This window comes from Larimichthys crocea, chromosome VII, assembly GCF_000972845.2.
Source record: "Larimichthys crocea isolate SSNF chromosome VII, L_crocea_2.0, whole genome shotgun sequence".
In the NCBI taxonomy this organism is placed as follows: Eukaryota; Metazoa; Chordata; class Actinopteri; family Sciaenidae; genus Larimichthys; species Larimichthys crocea.
This window is the reverse complement of record NC_040017.1, coordinates 5,832,222-5,848,322: the sequence shown is the minus strand read 5'-3', so window position 1 is coordinate 5,848,322 and position 16,101 is coordinate 5,832,222. Positions and strand designations below refer to the sequence as shown.

Below are 16,101 nucleotides of genomic sequence, written 5' to 3'. Positions count from 1 at the left end.
TTTCTTTCTCTCTCTCTCTCTGTAACTCTCTCTCTTTCTATCCTCCTACTCCCTTCTTCCCTCACTCCCAGGATTTGGAGCATCAAACATTGATTTGTCTTTATTTTTAGAGCAGCTGTGAGCATACATGCGTGCATGTACAGTAACTGTTTGTGTGTATCTGTATACCAGATGCTCGTCCATGCTGGGTCGTGGGCAGTGTGATTGTGTTTGGGTGCATCGCAGCTCGTATTTGTGAATGTGTCAGGGCTCTTTTTTTTCCAAGTTAATCCCTTAAGAAGAGGTGTGGTTCTCTTTCTCGCTCTGCGCTCCCTCTCCTCCTCTCTGTCCCTCACTGTGAGCGCAATACCATCACATGCTCTCACGCTCCTCTCCTCCTCTCATCTCTTTCTTGTGCTGTTGTTATTGCCGTGGCCGCTAGTCTGAGGGACTTCTTTCTCTCCCAGCCTGTCATCTCTGCATCTCTTCTCATCCGCTGTTGTTCCTGTGTGAGATGAGTTCTTGTGGCGAGATGGGGGAGGCCATCGAACTCAGGTGAGCGTGTGAATGTGGGAGGTGTGAAGTGTGTGTTTTGTTTCGGAACTGGCAGATGACATCCAAGATACAGCACGTATGCATATTCACTTTACGTGTATCTCCGCATGCATTCTTGAGTTTTTCTGCATTTCTGTGCGTGATTATGCACCTGGGTGTATTTTGGTTTGAAACTGGGTCGACTGTTACCGTAGCAATCAGTACCTTGGGCTGTTTTTCTGAGCCTCACCTCTTTTTCTGTCCATCAAGTTGACCCTGTTTCAACATGGCAGAAATCTACAAGCTCTATAGAGGTCAACACAGATCGAGTTTTTTTTTTTGATAGTGATAGCTGTGGTTTGTTGTTGTTGTTGTTGCGTTATTGGCTACAGTGGTATTTTCAGTGACTGCCAAACTGATAATAGGTCTAGTCCAGCCTGTATCCACAGGGCTCATAGCGGCTAATAGCCTTAGCAGATGCATTAGCCCCCATGTCCATATGGAAGAGATTAAACCTGCTAAATTGATACAAACGGCCAACATTTTTTCTGTCTGCACATTTCTGTGTGCACGTATAGACATGTTCATATGTGTGTGTGTGTGTACACCTGCTATACACCCTTTTTACATTAGTGTTCCCAAGCGCTGTCAGGTCAAAGGAAAGGACTGGCTTGCTCAAATTCCCTCCCGAATTCAACACTTCCTCTCTTTCTCTTCTCTTCTCTCTGCCCCAGCGATTATATAATTGAGAGGGACAGCTCTCGTGTGTGTTGCAAAAAAAGAGACCCATGTAATGAGTGGAATTGAGGACAAATGGAGAACAGCAAGACTCAACAGGAGGGAGAAGATGAGAGGAGGGGTGTGAAAGTGAAAAGTTGAGTTTGAAAAGGGAAGAAAAAAACAGGAGGAGGGAAGGGAGTGTGTGAAAGGAAAAAGTTAAGAAAAAGTAGTTTCATGGTGGAGAAAATATGACTTTCCTCCCTTTCCTGCAGAAGAAGATAAAAAAAAAGACAGATCGTCTTACTTCGTGCTGTCATTACCAGATTTGTGCTGACATCAGAGAGAATTATTTCTGTCTACTTGAGCGTGACAGAGGCTGGAGACCTGAGAAAAGTAGAGGAAAGAACAGACTTCCAAAATATAAATATTTCAACAATGCACCATTTTTCAATACGCTTCATAAAAAGTATAAGGCTGAGGTTAAATCTTGCTTTGTTTGACTGTGAGAGTTGAGTCTTTGTGAATGCTACAGAGTCGCTCAGGGTCACTTGGCATTCTTCTCTGACCTGACGTAAAATCTGCACAATTCAAGCTCAAGGGTGGAGTTGACAAGACATTGAGAAATTACAGCAGCAACAATGGGGTCTTCAGCTTGGGAACATTTGAGTGAAGTCGCATTGTGTTTAATGTCATGCAAAGTTCACTGTTGCCAACAGAGTTCCGCATGTGCAGCGTCTGTAAAGAAATGACAGCTAGTGGTAAATATGGAGCTTTGGAGCATTGGTGTGAATTTTATTATGCCCCTGGTTTGTGCGTCTCATGAGGAAGCCATGCCTCATGCTCTTCTATCATATCAGAGACGTGGTACATAGGATAAGCTGGCCTGTGGCACTGGTCTAGACTGATAGGAGTGAACACAAAGTGGGAACACAGCACAACAATATGATACAGCAGCATATCGACTAGACTGCTCCACTTCATGCCTCGCTGGATTGTGTTTAGATTAGCTTCCACATACACACGCACTTTTCCAGTCACGGTTGCAGACATGGTTTGATATAGATGCAGGCACATGCCAGACGCATATGAATTCATATATAGGCACACACACACATAAAGCTAGTGTGGTCTGTGCCCTCTTTGCCTGCTGTACCAAGGGCAGAGGAGGATTTGGATATTGTTATGTTAATCTGCCTTTCTTTTGTGTCTTGGAACCCATTCAGAAACACACACACACACACGCAGGTATGAGCACATTGAAGCACGCACAGACTTCTGTGCACTGCAATGATGTTTACATAGGAGGACAAGACAACTCGCTCTCACAAAAAGAAAGAAGAGACAGGAAACAAGTTGCCCTGCAGAAAAACAAGCTGCAACACACACACACCCACACACACACACACGCACACACACACACACACACACACACACACACACACACACACACACACACACACGGACACAAATCTTCTTTAGGCTTAACTTGGGTGGGTGGGAATTGAAACAGTGGCAGGAGGGGCAGTGACATAGCATCGTGATAAGCCTGGAGAGAGAGGATAATAGGTGTAGGGGCTATGTGTGTTTCCTGACGTTGCTGTGACAGTGCGTGTGTGAATGTGTGTGTGTGTGTGTGTTAGCGAAACAGATTCACACACAGATTCACACACACACACTCTGTCTCTTTCCGCAAAGCTAACACAATATCACTTGAAGTTTCCCACCTAATCCTATTTGCAGAGAAGACTGGGAAGCAGATAACTGTAATTGCAGGATGTTTTTCTCAGACTGCTCGCCTCACCAGACTGCCCTCGCTCCCCTTGTGCCTGATTCGAATGAAGCGAGAGAGGAAGGGGAGACCATGATGTGCGCACTAAATGAATGTATGTATGTGTGGAAAATTACGAGCGGTCTCATGTGTGCTGGTGTCTTTGATATTGTGTGTCTGAGCACAGATGTAAATGCCACTAAATCTCCATTAGTTCCATTCAAACCATGACAAGAGTCGTCTCTGGAAAGCAGCACTGCTTCCTGGATGGATCCATCTTCATAGTGTTGACATCTCATTTTATTACAAGTGTTGGTTTACCTATCTTGCCTAAGGGTTGCCTATGTTATTTTATGGTCTCTGGGGGTGTCAAAGAATAAAGTTGATCCCCCTCTCTCTGTATGCTTTACATTTTGATCTAAAATGATGCAGAAGGATCATTTCTGCTGGAGCAAGTTAATTGGTACAGTTGTGGTGGCTCTAGCAAAAAATAAAAAATAATGAAAAAGTCAAACCTGGCTTCATTTTTGTTGCGATCCAATGCCACATTATCAAGCAAAATGCTGCAGTCAAACAAATCCACGTTCGCTCTGTACTGTTTTTGCTGTATTTCTGCTGTTAATTTTCACTAGGAAAGATCAAATAATTGGCGCTGATAACTTTGCAGAGTTGTAAAATCCTGCTTCAGAATATCACAAACTGCTGTGCAGTGTTGTTCACTTATTAAATTCATTTTTTTCCAAGGGTATGCAGCAATTAGAAATCTGGACAGTACAACACAGAAAACACAGGAAATAATTGGTGGGGAAAAAATACATTAAAGTAAATAGGGCATCATGTTTATAAAGGTTTGCTTGAGTCACTGATTCTCTCAGCCAGTTTGCTGAGTCAAATGTACCGAGAAATGACTTTGCAGTGCCCATTTCCTCCCATAAAAATCAAAATAAATGAAGTTTCTTAGTGCTGGTGCTCTGCTGGGATATCCAGCTATATGCTGACAATAAAGTTAGACACCGAGTGCATCTGTTCTTCTTCGGGAACATTGCTGAAAAGACGTCAGACTCGTCAAGAAACACATGCATTTATATGATAATTACCCAGTTTATTTCACCAACCTCCTGGTTCAGCTTTGACCTGCTATGCTTAAATACACCAATGATTAAGTTTTCTAAAGGCGTGTGATCACACAGAACATTTACAATATTGATCCACAGTATCTATCATAGGTGTAGGTGTGAATGTTGTTTTCGTGTTACAGTGCTCTTATACCATGTTTGTACATGCAGCGTAACGTCCTGCCTCTTTCATCTGCTGTGACATAACTGATCCTGGATCAGCAGATTGAGTCACCTCTTCATCTAGTCATGTGATCATTAACATCTCTCTTACGCTCCATTCACCTGTTACTGTGATAATGTACTAAAAATTCCCACGTTGCTTTGCAGCCTGAGTCACCGAGGGCCAATCAGTCTTATTTTGCAATATGACCACCAGCTTCACACACTCTCTCTCTCTCTCTCTCACACACACACACACACACACACACACACACACACACACACACACACACACACACACACACACACACACACTGTAATGCCTGCCCAGAAACCACCCCTGAGCGATCATATTGCATTTAGAGGATCAGAGGAAGGACGGGACATGCTCGTGTGTGTCTGCCAGTCAGTGTCAGGCTAATTGACATTTGCACATGTTGACATTGTGACACACATGCCCTCGTCTTGCTTCTGACTTCAAATCATTCTTGTAGACACTAATGAGAAGCCATAGCTCCTAGAGCAAATACAGCACAATCAATATGAGCAAACGCCGGTCGCAAACGGTAATCAATCAATCACCAGTGTTAGTCGCCACCTGAAAATATGAGCAGTGTGTTATTGGAAATTGGTCAGTGCAGATGGAAATTAATTTATCAAGTGACATTTTCAACAGCTTGTTTATTGATGAGGAAATAATTGGGGATAAAAAGCATTGTGAGCGGAACATCTTGTTCATTACGGTTTGTTTGTGTCACATATACATCTCTTTCAGGTTCTTAGTGTCCTTGCCTCAGTTGTGGCAAATTCCTGTCAAGTTCGCAGCCATCTCGCTGAGTCAAATGTTCCGAGAAATGACTTTGCTGTGTTGTTTCCTCACGTAAAAATCAAAATAAATTACGTTTCTTTAGTGCTGCTGTGCTGCCCGATAATCAATTATTTGCTGACTCGTTTATTTTCCAAATATTAACCCTTCAGTACAGGAAACATAGTGGGGCACATAAACAGAACTGACTTCATACATTATGCATTTTACAGTATGAATAATTATTCAAGGACATATGACTGGTCTGTGCTATATGAGTGTGAATGTTATGAACAGTATTGACCAGCTCTACAGTGTGAGCACCGCATTAAAACTACCCTATAGATCGGTCCTGAATTCCAATAAGAGAGAGATATGCGAACCCACTGAACCCCATTTATAGAGTGGACATTATGGTTGTTGTGTGTGTGTGTGTGTGTGTGTGTGTTGTGGTGTGTGTGTGGGTGTGTGTTGTGAGGAAGGAATGAGACAATAGTCGCAGTGGGTGCCAGGCTGATGGTTAAACACAGGCTTTGCTTCAGCTGTCGTGTACCATCAGAGTTGACACACACACACACACACACACACACACACACACACACACACACACACACACACTCGGCAGAAAGAAGCATTAGTAATAAAGCTGTGTTTGCCTCCTCACTTACAGAATAGTATGCAGTATAAGCCTCCTACACTGCGTATACAGCTCTCCACTGATCTGTGCTGTTGCTAGAGAGGCTTCTTTACATTTGCTCACTGTAGCTGCTGCACCCAAGGGTGTTTTATGTTTCATTATGTGCTCAGATGAGGCAGCACAAGTACAGACTGTAGATTGCTGTTCTTTATATATCAGCTGTATATGTTTCCTCTGTTCATGTGGAAATGACTTACTGATGATATGATTGAATGATTTGTGACTGTGTTGTTTTCTAGCTGTGATATTAAAATTTCAGCTCACCACCTGTCTGTTCTGTAGCCTGTCTGACCTTTCTGTCTGTCTGTCTGAAGATCAGCAGTGGAGTTACAGTTTTTAATCAGTTCTGTTATGATAGTTCTGTTTTTATTGGGATGCAACTCTTTGAAGGACCAAACTGGATTTTGGGGATTATGTTTATTTGCTATCTTATTAAGGTCAGATATCAATTTCATCTTTCTCCTCTCCTTGCACCTAACTGTTTCCCTATTAGGACTATTTTCAGTTAAAACCCTCCTCTGTAATGAACCCCTGTACAGGTGTTTTAGGGATCACATGACCAAATTGTCAAGATTCAGGTCTTTCAGATTTCTGAGTCAAGCATTGCGTTGTTAAATAATTATTTTGCTAAGACTTCATTATTCAGCACTACAAGGTCTTCTTAATGCAGCGTTGTTCTGTGATTTTAGCTGTTTTTGTTTGTTTTTGAGTGAAGTCTCACTAGTGTGTGTGTGTGTGTGTATATCTATAATATAATATATTTATAGCAGTATTTGTGCTGTGGTGCAGGAAGAAACACTGACCTTATAGGAGTATCTCATCATGTATTTCGCTGTCTGTCACACACACACACACACATTTGTACACATTTTTACACAGACTCATAAACCGCTGTAATAAATAAGGCCATCCTGTCCTGGGTCAGGCTTCGGTCTAAACACAAGTGCCCTGGTTTATCTCTGCTACGTCACACTATTTTTTAATCACATACAAACACAGACCACCTGCCACTTGCCGTGAGTGTGTGTGTGTGTGTGTGTGTGTGTGTGTGTGTTTGTGTGTGTTATAGAGGATGAGAGAGACAGAGAGAGTTGGTGTCCCTATCCGGGTCGTTCAGTGTCAGTTGAAGTCTGCAGGGCCTGGAACTGGGTCAGTTTTCTTTATGTGTCTTTGTGTGTGTGTCAGCATAATGTGCCTGTGTCTAATGTGTTTTTGATTAAATTCTATTAACTAGATTGTCTCACATTGGCCCAGAGATGAGTCACCATTCAAGTGACATTTAAAGCTGAATGTAAAATGAATGGAGGAGACCCTTTGTGTGTTTGTGTGCTCGTTTTATCTGTAACATGGCTCAAAGAGAATCTGTGACACAACTGATAAAGCTGAAAATGTGAATCAACAAAACTAAAACTGCTCAACAGAAACCCGAGAAACAATCATGTAACACGTGACGATGGTGCAGCTAATGGCTTTAGTGCTTGATAAATGATTTATTTATAGCTTATATTTGAGTTATAAGGCGTTGGTGCAAAATTTGGAGTTGCCAAGTTGAGAGAAATGCCCTTGTGTCATGACTATCCTTATACACATCATGTTGATTCAACAGCTCAGCTTTTTCTAGCTCTTTCTTCTACACCATCAAGTTGCAAATGTTATTAAGCTCTTAATAAACAGATTTTTGCCCTTTTCCTCAAAGAAAGTGGTCAAACAGTCCAATTAGTCAAAGAGATTTTTTACAGTTTGGCACGAGGAGAAAGAGATAATATGTAACATGTAACAAAGGTCCTAGGGCCAAGCAGACTGTGGTTCATGGTCGGCGCCTCAACCAGATGAAGCAATTTGTTACGACGTCTGAAACCTTTAATGGTGCTTCATTAAATAAAAAGTGATAGCATTATGCATCACGTGTGATTGCGTCTCAGGTTTCTGTCGAGCAGTTTTACTCTCTGACTGTGGACTGTGAGCTGTCCTGAGGGTCTTAAATATTCAGGCTTTATATTTGTGCTACTGATGGGACATACAAAACCAACTTTGAAGGAAGTATGTATCAAAAAATTCAGTTTCATGTTGAAGAAGTGTCTCCTAAAATAGAGAAACAATGTCACACAGTTGTATAATATGTATAAAAATATAAACAAACCATAAATCATATGTCTTACATGCAGTCTGTAGGCGATCTGTACTCATTTTGCACTGTACTGTCTGTAGCTGTCATAACACTGACCTCCGATGCTTTTTCCTCCACGACGACTTTAAATCTACTCTGACTCACACTGGATGCTTTGGCAAAACACACCAGCTTCTCAGGAATAGAGAGAGAAAAAGAATGACAGAGAGGTACATCGTGTCCATGTGAAGTGGTCAGCTCAGTGATGACTAAGCCAAGACAATCCCCTGCCACACACACACACACTTGGCCACACTACCTCTCTCCATCCCCTCCTTGTCTCTTGACATATATGGCTTACCGTAATGCAAGGTGGCAATGACTCATTGGTGTGTATTTGTGTTACGTGTAAGAGCATGCGCGTGTGTGTGTGTGTGTGTGTGTGTGTGTGTGTTAGTGTGTGTGTGTGTGTATAGCAACGCAGCAACGTACGAGGTGTGTTTTGCGAGCATCTGGTTGAGAAGAAGTGTGAGGGAGGAGTGTGTGTCCCGTTTTGCCAAAAAATCTCTGAGCCACTATTGAACACAGAACATCTGGATCAGGGAGGAACACTGTGTATCTACGTACGTGAATGTGTGTGTGTGTGTGTATGTGTTTGAAAGAGAGAGGGAGCGAGCCAAAGATATCAATCAGACTCACATCTGGCAAGCACGAAACACAGCTGGACACACATGAGTTCATGCAGTCTTAACATAGATTATGTGGAGGGAATAGAGAGGTGACACACACGTAGGAATACAGACATCGACACTTTAAATGTGAGCTTATAAACTGATATTACTGAACACACACACACACATACACACACATTGTTAATGACAATTGTTCCAACCTACTAACAGTTAAAATACCAACTTAACAAGCTGGAGAACAGTTTTTTCCCCACATTTTATTAGTCTGTACGCGTAGGCGAACTCCTCTCGCTAAATTCATCCCTGTGAAACCCATTTCCTCACATTCACATCGCCAGAGCTGCAGACATTCAACATCAGGTCCATTTTTTGCATCCGTTGTTGCATCTTTTTGGACAAAGAGGAGATCTGGAGTATAAACACTAGTGAAGAAGAAGTATGGGGAGGAACCCGTGGAAGGAAGCAGTGATGAAGGGAGGTCAGCCTGGGTGAACAAACTTGAAAGCCCGCGACATAACATCATATGATCGCAAGTCGTCTCTCCTGCCATCTCCTCTGCAACAATACATTCCAGATGGCTGCACTCAAACACTGGATGGGGAACAACTATGTCTATTTTGGCACCGGGCCTCTTGTTTGTGTAGTCTGCACTGAAACATCGAAGACTTTTGCGTGGGTTTATGACGGGAGCGGGACTCCATTTGTGTCATTGATTTATAGATTTTTTTTATGTTTTCCATCCTCGCCTGCCTGCCTGCCAGCCCACCCTCTGTCTCTTGTCTTCTTCTTTTTTTTTCTTCGCCTAATGCAGATGGTTCTTGTTGTGCGGGGTGAGGTCACAGCTATGCAAGGCCTTTTACATGTTGCATGCTGGGTAATGTCTCCACCCTAATGTGTCTCTCCATCAAACAGTGTTTACTACCAGATTTCTGTTCATTTCACACTGAGCTACTCAGCAAGAGATGGACTGTTGACTCACTTTTACTGCAGTCTGGCCATGCTCAAATTCACTGACAGTATAAAGAATGGACAGCGTGTGCCTGACATCACACGCAAGGTTTCTGAAGAGATGTTGTGAAGCTTAAAATCTGCCTCTTCTGGTTAATCTTAAAATCAGCAAAGATATGAATCATTTGTGAAACTGAGGCGGGCTGAATAATGCCTGGGTGCTCAAACAATGTGTAATGGCATTCACCTGTCAATCAAAGCAGCCACCTCTAAATTCTGCATAACTTTAAGTCTTAATATAATTTTAACAGGTGAGATCTATAGAAATTCACCCTCAGTCCAGTTGTCGTGAACAGGGAAATTAGCTATAGAGACCAAAACTGTTTTTTGTACCAGGCTGTAAACATGTTTATTTCTGCTGTGAAGCTGGACATTTGAACATGGGAACTTATGGAGACTGACTCATTCTGTAGCCAGCCTCAAGTGGACGTTAGAGAAACTGCAGTTTTTGGCACTTCCGCATAAGCTTCACTTCACAGTCATGGGGGTTGCCACTTGGTCATTTTTATGTTCTCCTGCCATACTTGGACTTCAAGTTGACATCTATTTGTGCAAATTTCCACAGGTATCCTCGAAACTGACAAATCAATATATTTTGTAGTAAAACATTTTTATTCCAGTTTTTCCAAAACGTTTTGGAAAATAATGCTTTCTGGGTTAGATAAGAAGATTGACATGTATGAAGTACAATTTGAGGTTTAACAGGTTTCATCTATCTCTAGGGCAAAAGAAAGCAAAGAATTGTATTATGTATATAAAAATAGCTCCACATGTCATCTAAGATAAAATAAAGACAGACTTTAATCATCCCACACTGGGGAAATTCACTTGTCACAGCAGCTTGTATACACAATAAGAACAAGGATAAGAAATTACCCATGAATAAGAAATATACAGAAGAAAGTCATGAAATCATGTTGGTGTTAAAGAGTCTGACATCTGTTGGAATGAAGGACCTGTGGTAGTACTCCTTCTTACATGGTGGGATTAGTCTGCTGCTGTTTTTATCTGACATATTTCAAGATGTTTGCTAATCAATACATCGCTCTGCTTAGCCTCTTAAATATAGACTTTCTTGTCTGTGTGTCTGTTCCTTTCTGTCCTCTGGTTTTCCTGTCAGTCAGCTGGCTAGTTAAATTTAGACCACTTATTCGCTTATATGTATGTTGAACAACATAATTTTCTGTGTCAACAGAAACATTTAAGTGCTCGACCTCTCTCTTTACTTTGCAATATAGTACCATTTAGATGTGTGGGTCTTTTCTTATTTATACATGTTATCACATTAGATATTAATCTCAGTGTCAACCCACAGTACAGATAAATATGTTTTTGATTTGTTGATGAAAAAGGTTTCTTGGTCCGTCTCTTTCTGCTCTCACCCCTCTGGTATTTCAGCTGTCGAAGCACCACACATCTCCATTTTATTACAGCCGGATGACTGATTGATGATCAGCAGAATAATTGTGTGTTACGGCACGAATGTTCTCACCTCATTTCTTCATTACTCCACTTCTTCCAGTCATTTGTCTCTGTACCTTCAGTTCATATGATTTCATTTCTGCCTCTCCCCTGTGGCTTGGCATCAGATGCCAGTCCTATTCGCTCACTCCACCTCCTCCTCTCCTGCTGTCCCAAAACCATATGAGGCCAGTTACAGGGCATCCTGTATTCCCTAAGCAGCACCTCCTTTCGCCCTACCCTGTACCCCCATAACTCCCCCCACCACCTCCCTTGTGGGATGTTACCGCACCACCTAGCTTTTATCCTGATACATACACACACACGTTCACACCTGCTGCACTAATTATGCTGCCAGCCAGGTGCCAGTCATTTGGCACTTTGCCCAGAAATGACTGGCACAAGCCTCGACATGTGTGTGCGTCGAGCTGCAGAGGCGCTTGCGTGTGAGTGTTTGTGTGTGTGTGTGTGTGTGTGTGTGTGTGTGTGTGTGTGTGTGTGTGTGGGTGTGTGTGTGTGTCTGCGCTTGGCAGTGGGCGCATGCCTCACATGCCAGAAACGACTCAAGCCACTCGAGCTGTTGCATTTGAATACTCTGCATTACACACACGTGAATGTGTGTGTGTGGACGTCTAATTGCAGACGCTTCCGGCACATCAGCCTTTGGCGCCCGCTACCAGTAACACAGCAGTGATTATGAGAAGTGATGAGTCTGTGTGTATATATATGTTTGCATGTAAACCCTGACCAGAGTGTAGCAGAGCAGAGGGAGGATCGCTTCCCTTCAGGATTCAGATCACTGCTCACATATGGACATTATCTGCTTTCAGTGTAATATTTGTGTGCGTTTAAACCCTGTTAAAACCAGGATGGCCATTCCTCGGGCAACTAGAAGGTAGGAAAATAACACAAATAGACTCTTTACCAAGAGATATGGAGGAATTAAATACATATCTTCTGTCCCTCCACGGTTTATTGGCCCTTTGCTGCGTCTTAGTAGAGTAAGATACCTCACAAGTAAAGACCAAGAGAGACTGGTTTGGGTGGACTGGACAGGAGGAAAAGGAGCAGTAAAGCTGAATTTAAAACTTGGCGAGCTGGTGATGAAGTTAACTTTATAAAGACAGAGGATGCGCATGAGGAGAGATGTTTTATATTGTGCTCTAACCCGTCTGTCGAGGGAAGGCGGATGTGACTGTGGAGGAATGAAAACAGTAATTATCATTTTTAAGCAGGTCATGTTTTGATGGCGTCATGTTTCATTATGTTGGGAAATTAGCATCGCTAAACATGCCAGCAGGCTGAATGGTCTAATTAAGCAGAGCAGTGAGAAGAAGGGATTTGTGTATATGCACATATGCGTGTGTGTGTGTGTGTGTGTGTGTGTGTGTGTGCGGTGTTCTTGATGTTTCTTCGAGAGATGAAAGCATGCCCTGTGCTTTGTGTTCATTAGCGTTCTACCTGTGTGATTTGTACAGCCTGTCTCTGAATGGAGGATCAGTGAAGCATCATGGCAGGAAGTGTTTATGACTCTAATGTATTGACTGCCCTGTTAGGGATGATTGCTGCATAATGAGCTGGAGATGATCAATGAAATTCATTCTACTTCTCTCATAATCCTGTATGAAACACAGGACTAGTTTCTGTCCAAAGCCCTCAAGTGACATTTCTCTAAAATATAGTTTGGCACTGTTGCACTAAATTAGCTTTTTATGAGCCTAACTGTTCACAGTAAATGAGTGCTCTTTATATTGTTTGTTTTTTGTGTGTGTGTTATAGGGAGTCGGTTGGTTTTCATGCCTTTTTAAATCTCTTGCAGTGCAATCCTGACGCCTTCTAAGCTGAGACAACTAAAAAGACGTCTTTTTTGTGTGTCCACAGTACCAGGGAGCACGTGACCCCGGAGATGAACAAGCTTCGTCAGAGCCTGAGGAGGAAGAAGCCCACCTACGTGCCAGAGGCCAGCAGACCGCATCAGTGGCAGGCTGACGAGGAGGCTGTACGGAAGGGCAAATGTAACTTCCCTGTTCGGGTGAGTACAGTAAAATGTATATATTAATTCTGTTTTCACAGATAATCATGATTAACACTATCATTTTTCATCATTAAAATTTGCTAGTAAAAAGGCAACAAAATAACATTCTGTTAAAGAAAAGGTATGGATGGACACAACAGACAAAATATCTCAAGTCAAGGTCATGTATGTATGGTATGCTGTTGGAGTGTCCCTGCAGGCGAGGATGAACTTCACTCTGTGTATATAGTAACATGACCTTCCACTAAATAAATCAGACGGCTACACAAAAGGGCAAATGAGACACAGTACGGTTATAGTGCATCCTTTATAAAGACAGTGAACAATAAGAGGTGCACTGGATCCTCATTTATCCAACACTTTATCCGTGAACGTCGGAGAAGAAGAAGAGCGAACTTGGACACCTAAGATGCTTTATTTACACCTCATACATAAACAGTAGGTCTGTTATATAACAGCAATGTAGCATCACACTGTTTTTTACACATACGTTGTCTGAGATCTTGGTAAGAATAAAGGCTAAACATACCTGTATTTTAGTGTTTGGTTCATTTTTTTAAATTTACTTCACTTGCTCTGTGGAGAGTGAGATGAGAGGATCAATATCACTCTTATTGTATGTTGCATTCACATAGATTCAGGCAGAGTGTAAACAACAAACCGGATATCATGTTAGTGACAAGACCAGGACGATTAATGAAAGATGAGTCCAGCAGAGAATATTTCAACTTTTTGTCCTCCACAACAGAATTTACAACCGGACTTTACACAGCTTCTTCACCCAAGGAGAAAACATGATAACAGATAGACATGAAATATTTTTATTTAATATATTTACGTTCTTTGTAATGTTTTGACCTACTGCCATTTCGTCGGTTACTTTGGTTGTTTTCCCCGTGCTGTCTGGAAGGTCTTCTCCACCTGCTGTCCACCGAGGCGGGAGGTATCCTGTCCATGGGTTAAAAAACTCGTTGCAACTCGTGCTTTGATGCTCACATTAACAGTTTACATGGTTTTATAGCTGTGGACAGAACCGGTCTTTATGGTAGCCTAAGCCAACGGGATGCTGGATGTAACTTTGTATTCAGTGTACAAATATGAAAGTGATTTCAATCTTCTCATCTAACTTGGCAGGAGAGTGAATGTATTATGTATGTAATGTAGTGAGTGTATTTTTCAAAATGTTTTCAAACTGTTCTCGACAGGATATTTTGCATTTTAATGTCCAATCTTTTAAATAGACAGAAATTACAGAGTATGCACTGCATGTCAGATAAATGAAATACATTTTATATTAGTAGGATTGAAGAACAATTGATCCTTACAATTAAAGCACAGACTCTCAGTTGAATGCCTCATATGCAATATTATTGATGGCCCAATTTACTGATAACCACTGCACTCTGAGTGTGTGCCATATCCCTCTTGCTGAGTAAAATAATTTGTTAAAGAACTGAAGAGACAATGACAGTAAGAGATGGAGCACAGAGAGGCGGGGGTTGACATCGAGGTGGTTATAGATGAAGGAGACCACAGGAAATGACAGGGTGAGGGATGAGGGCACGCAGAGGGGACGGAGAGACATTGTGAGATATGGAATGAGAGTGCGAGAAAGATATAGGACTGGATAAGACAGGCGAAAAGAGAGAAAGGCTACGGACTGAATGGAGAAAGCAAATGAAAAATACAACTCTAATAGAAAATGCTCCGCAGAGTTTGTGATGAGGTGGGCAGCGAAGCTGTGGAGCTTGCAGGGATGGTAGCTTTATTGTGGCTTTTCTCTCCTCTGTGTTCCCCAATTCATCTTCTCGCGTCTTCACTCCAAATGTATTCACGAGTCTGTTAATGCCTCTTTGATATGGAAGAATTATCCCATCTTTATTCAAGAGCGTAGATTTTCAGTTTGAGAGCATTATTTCTTCTTCTCGTGCTCAGATTTATTCTCCTCGTGCTCACATTCTGTGCTCGCTCTTGAATAAAGATAGGATAATTCTTCCATACTTTGAGAGCTGCTGTAGTCTTCCAGAAAAAAGATAACAATGTTTTCTGAGAGGAAAGTTAACTCTGAGAAAAGCAGTTTGAGAGAAAAATAGCAATGTGGGAAAGTTTGCCAAGTAGTACGAAAAGGCACATGGCACAATGCCTGATACGTCACAGAAAAATTGCACATGTCCTCTGTCGTTTGACAGATTTTTTTCCTCTATATTGTGTTACACCACCCTCCACCTGTTGCCACGTGTTGATATGTCAGCTCACACGAGCTAATATGACACTTGGAAATGAAGTGAGAAACAGTTCTTCAACCTGTGGGTGACACCACGGGTACACCGTGCATTCCTTATGCTGACGGCGATGTCTACATTAGTGCAAAAAACCTCTACGAGCTTATATTGATCAGACAGTCAGAAACATGCAGTAACTATGAGCTGTCTCACGCTTCTCTACCTTATTAAAATCCAGGGCTCTGAGCAGATTGTGAGCTCTCTAAGCTGAAAAGGGAGCTTTCCTTCTCACGACATTGATCATCTTCCACTCATTACTTTTGTGGTTTGTTCCGTTAATGACAAAAACAGCTTCTCGTGTTGATCTCCTAATAAGCTCATTAGTTCCAGTTTGTTTTCCTGTTGTGCCTTTAATGACATCAACGTTCGGAAAATTGTACGTTTATGTTCCTCAACCTCAAAACTGTTCTATTATTTAAAAGAAATCTCATTCATAAATCTGCTACACATTGTTTACAACATGTTTTAGTTCTCGGGGACCTCGCCTTAAACAACTCTTCTTCCTCTTTCTTTCCCACTTGGCTTCTGACTTGAGCAGAGCTACATAGAGCTTTAATTGTGTCCCTGTGGGCTCTCTGTACACCACAGAGCAGAACACTGGAGAGACAACGGAAAGGGGATGCAAGGCTATAAATTCTCCTTTCTCTCTCCTGTCCTTATTATCAACCGCAACAGTCTTGCTATAAATCCAGCATGGGTGCTTATTAGCTACTTGCCTGTTACTTATAGAAGCTGA

The 16,101-nt window shown here is 42.0% G+C and overlaps 1 protein-coding gene across 4 annotated transcripts in view; it reads left to right on the top strand.

The window, feature by feature from the left end:
- Positions 1–16,101, top strand: part of numbl (NUMB like endocytic adaptor protein) — a 58,962-nt gene that overhangs the window by 28,654 nt on the left and 14,207 nt on the right. For 2 of the 4 annotated variants that reach the window (XM_027280650.1, XM_027280649.1), the window contains exons 1-2: positions 11,866–11,943; positions 12,930–13,080. In XM_027280650.1, coding sequence (XP_027136451.1) covers positions 11,918–11,943; positions 12,930–13,080 — 177 coding nt within the window. In that variant the 5' untranslated portion in view covers positions 11,866–11,917. Of the gene's footprint in view, positions 1–111; positions 535–11,865; positions 11,944–12,929; positions 13,081–16,101 lie in introns of those variants that run through there. The other 2 variants (XM_019270113.2, XM_019270114.2) reach the window with 2 other exon arrangements.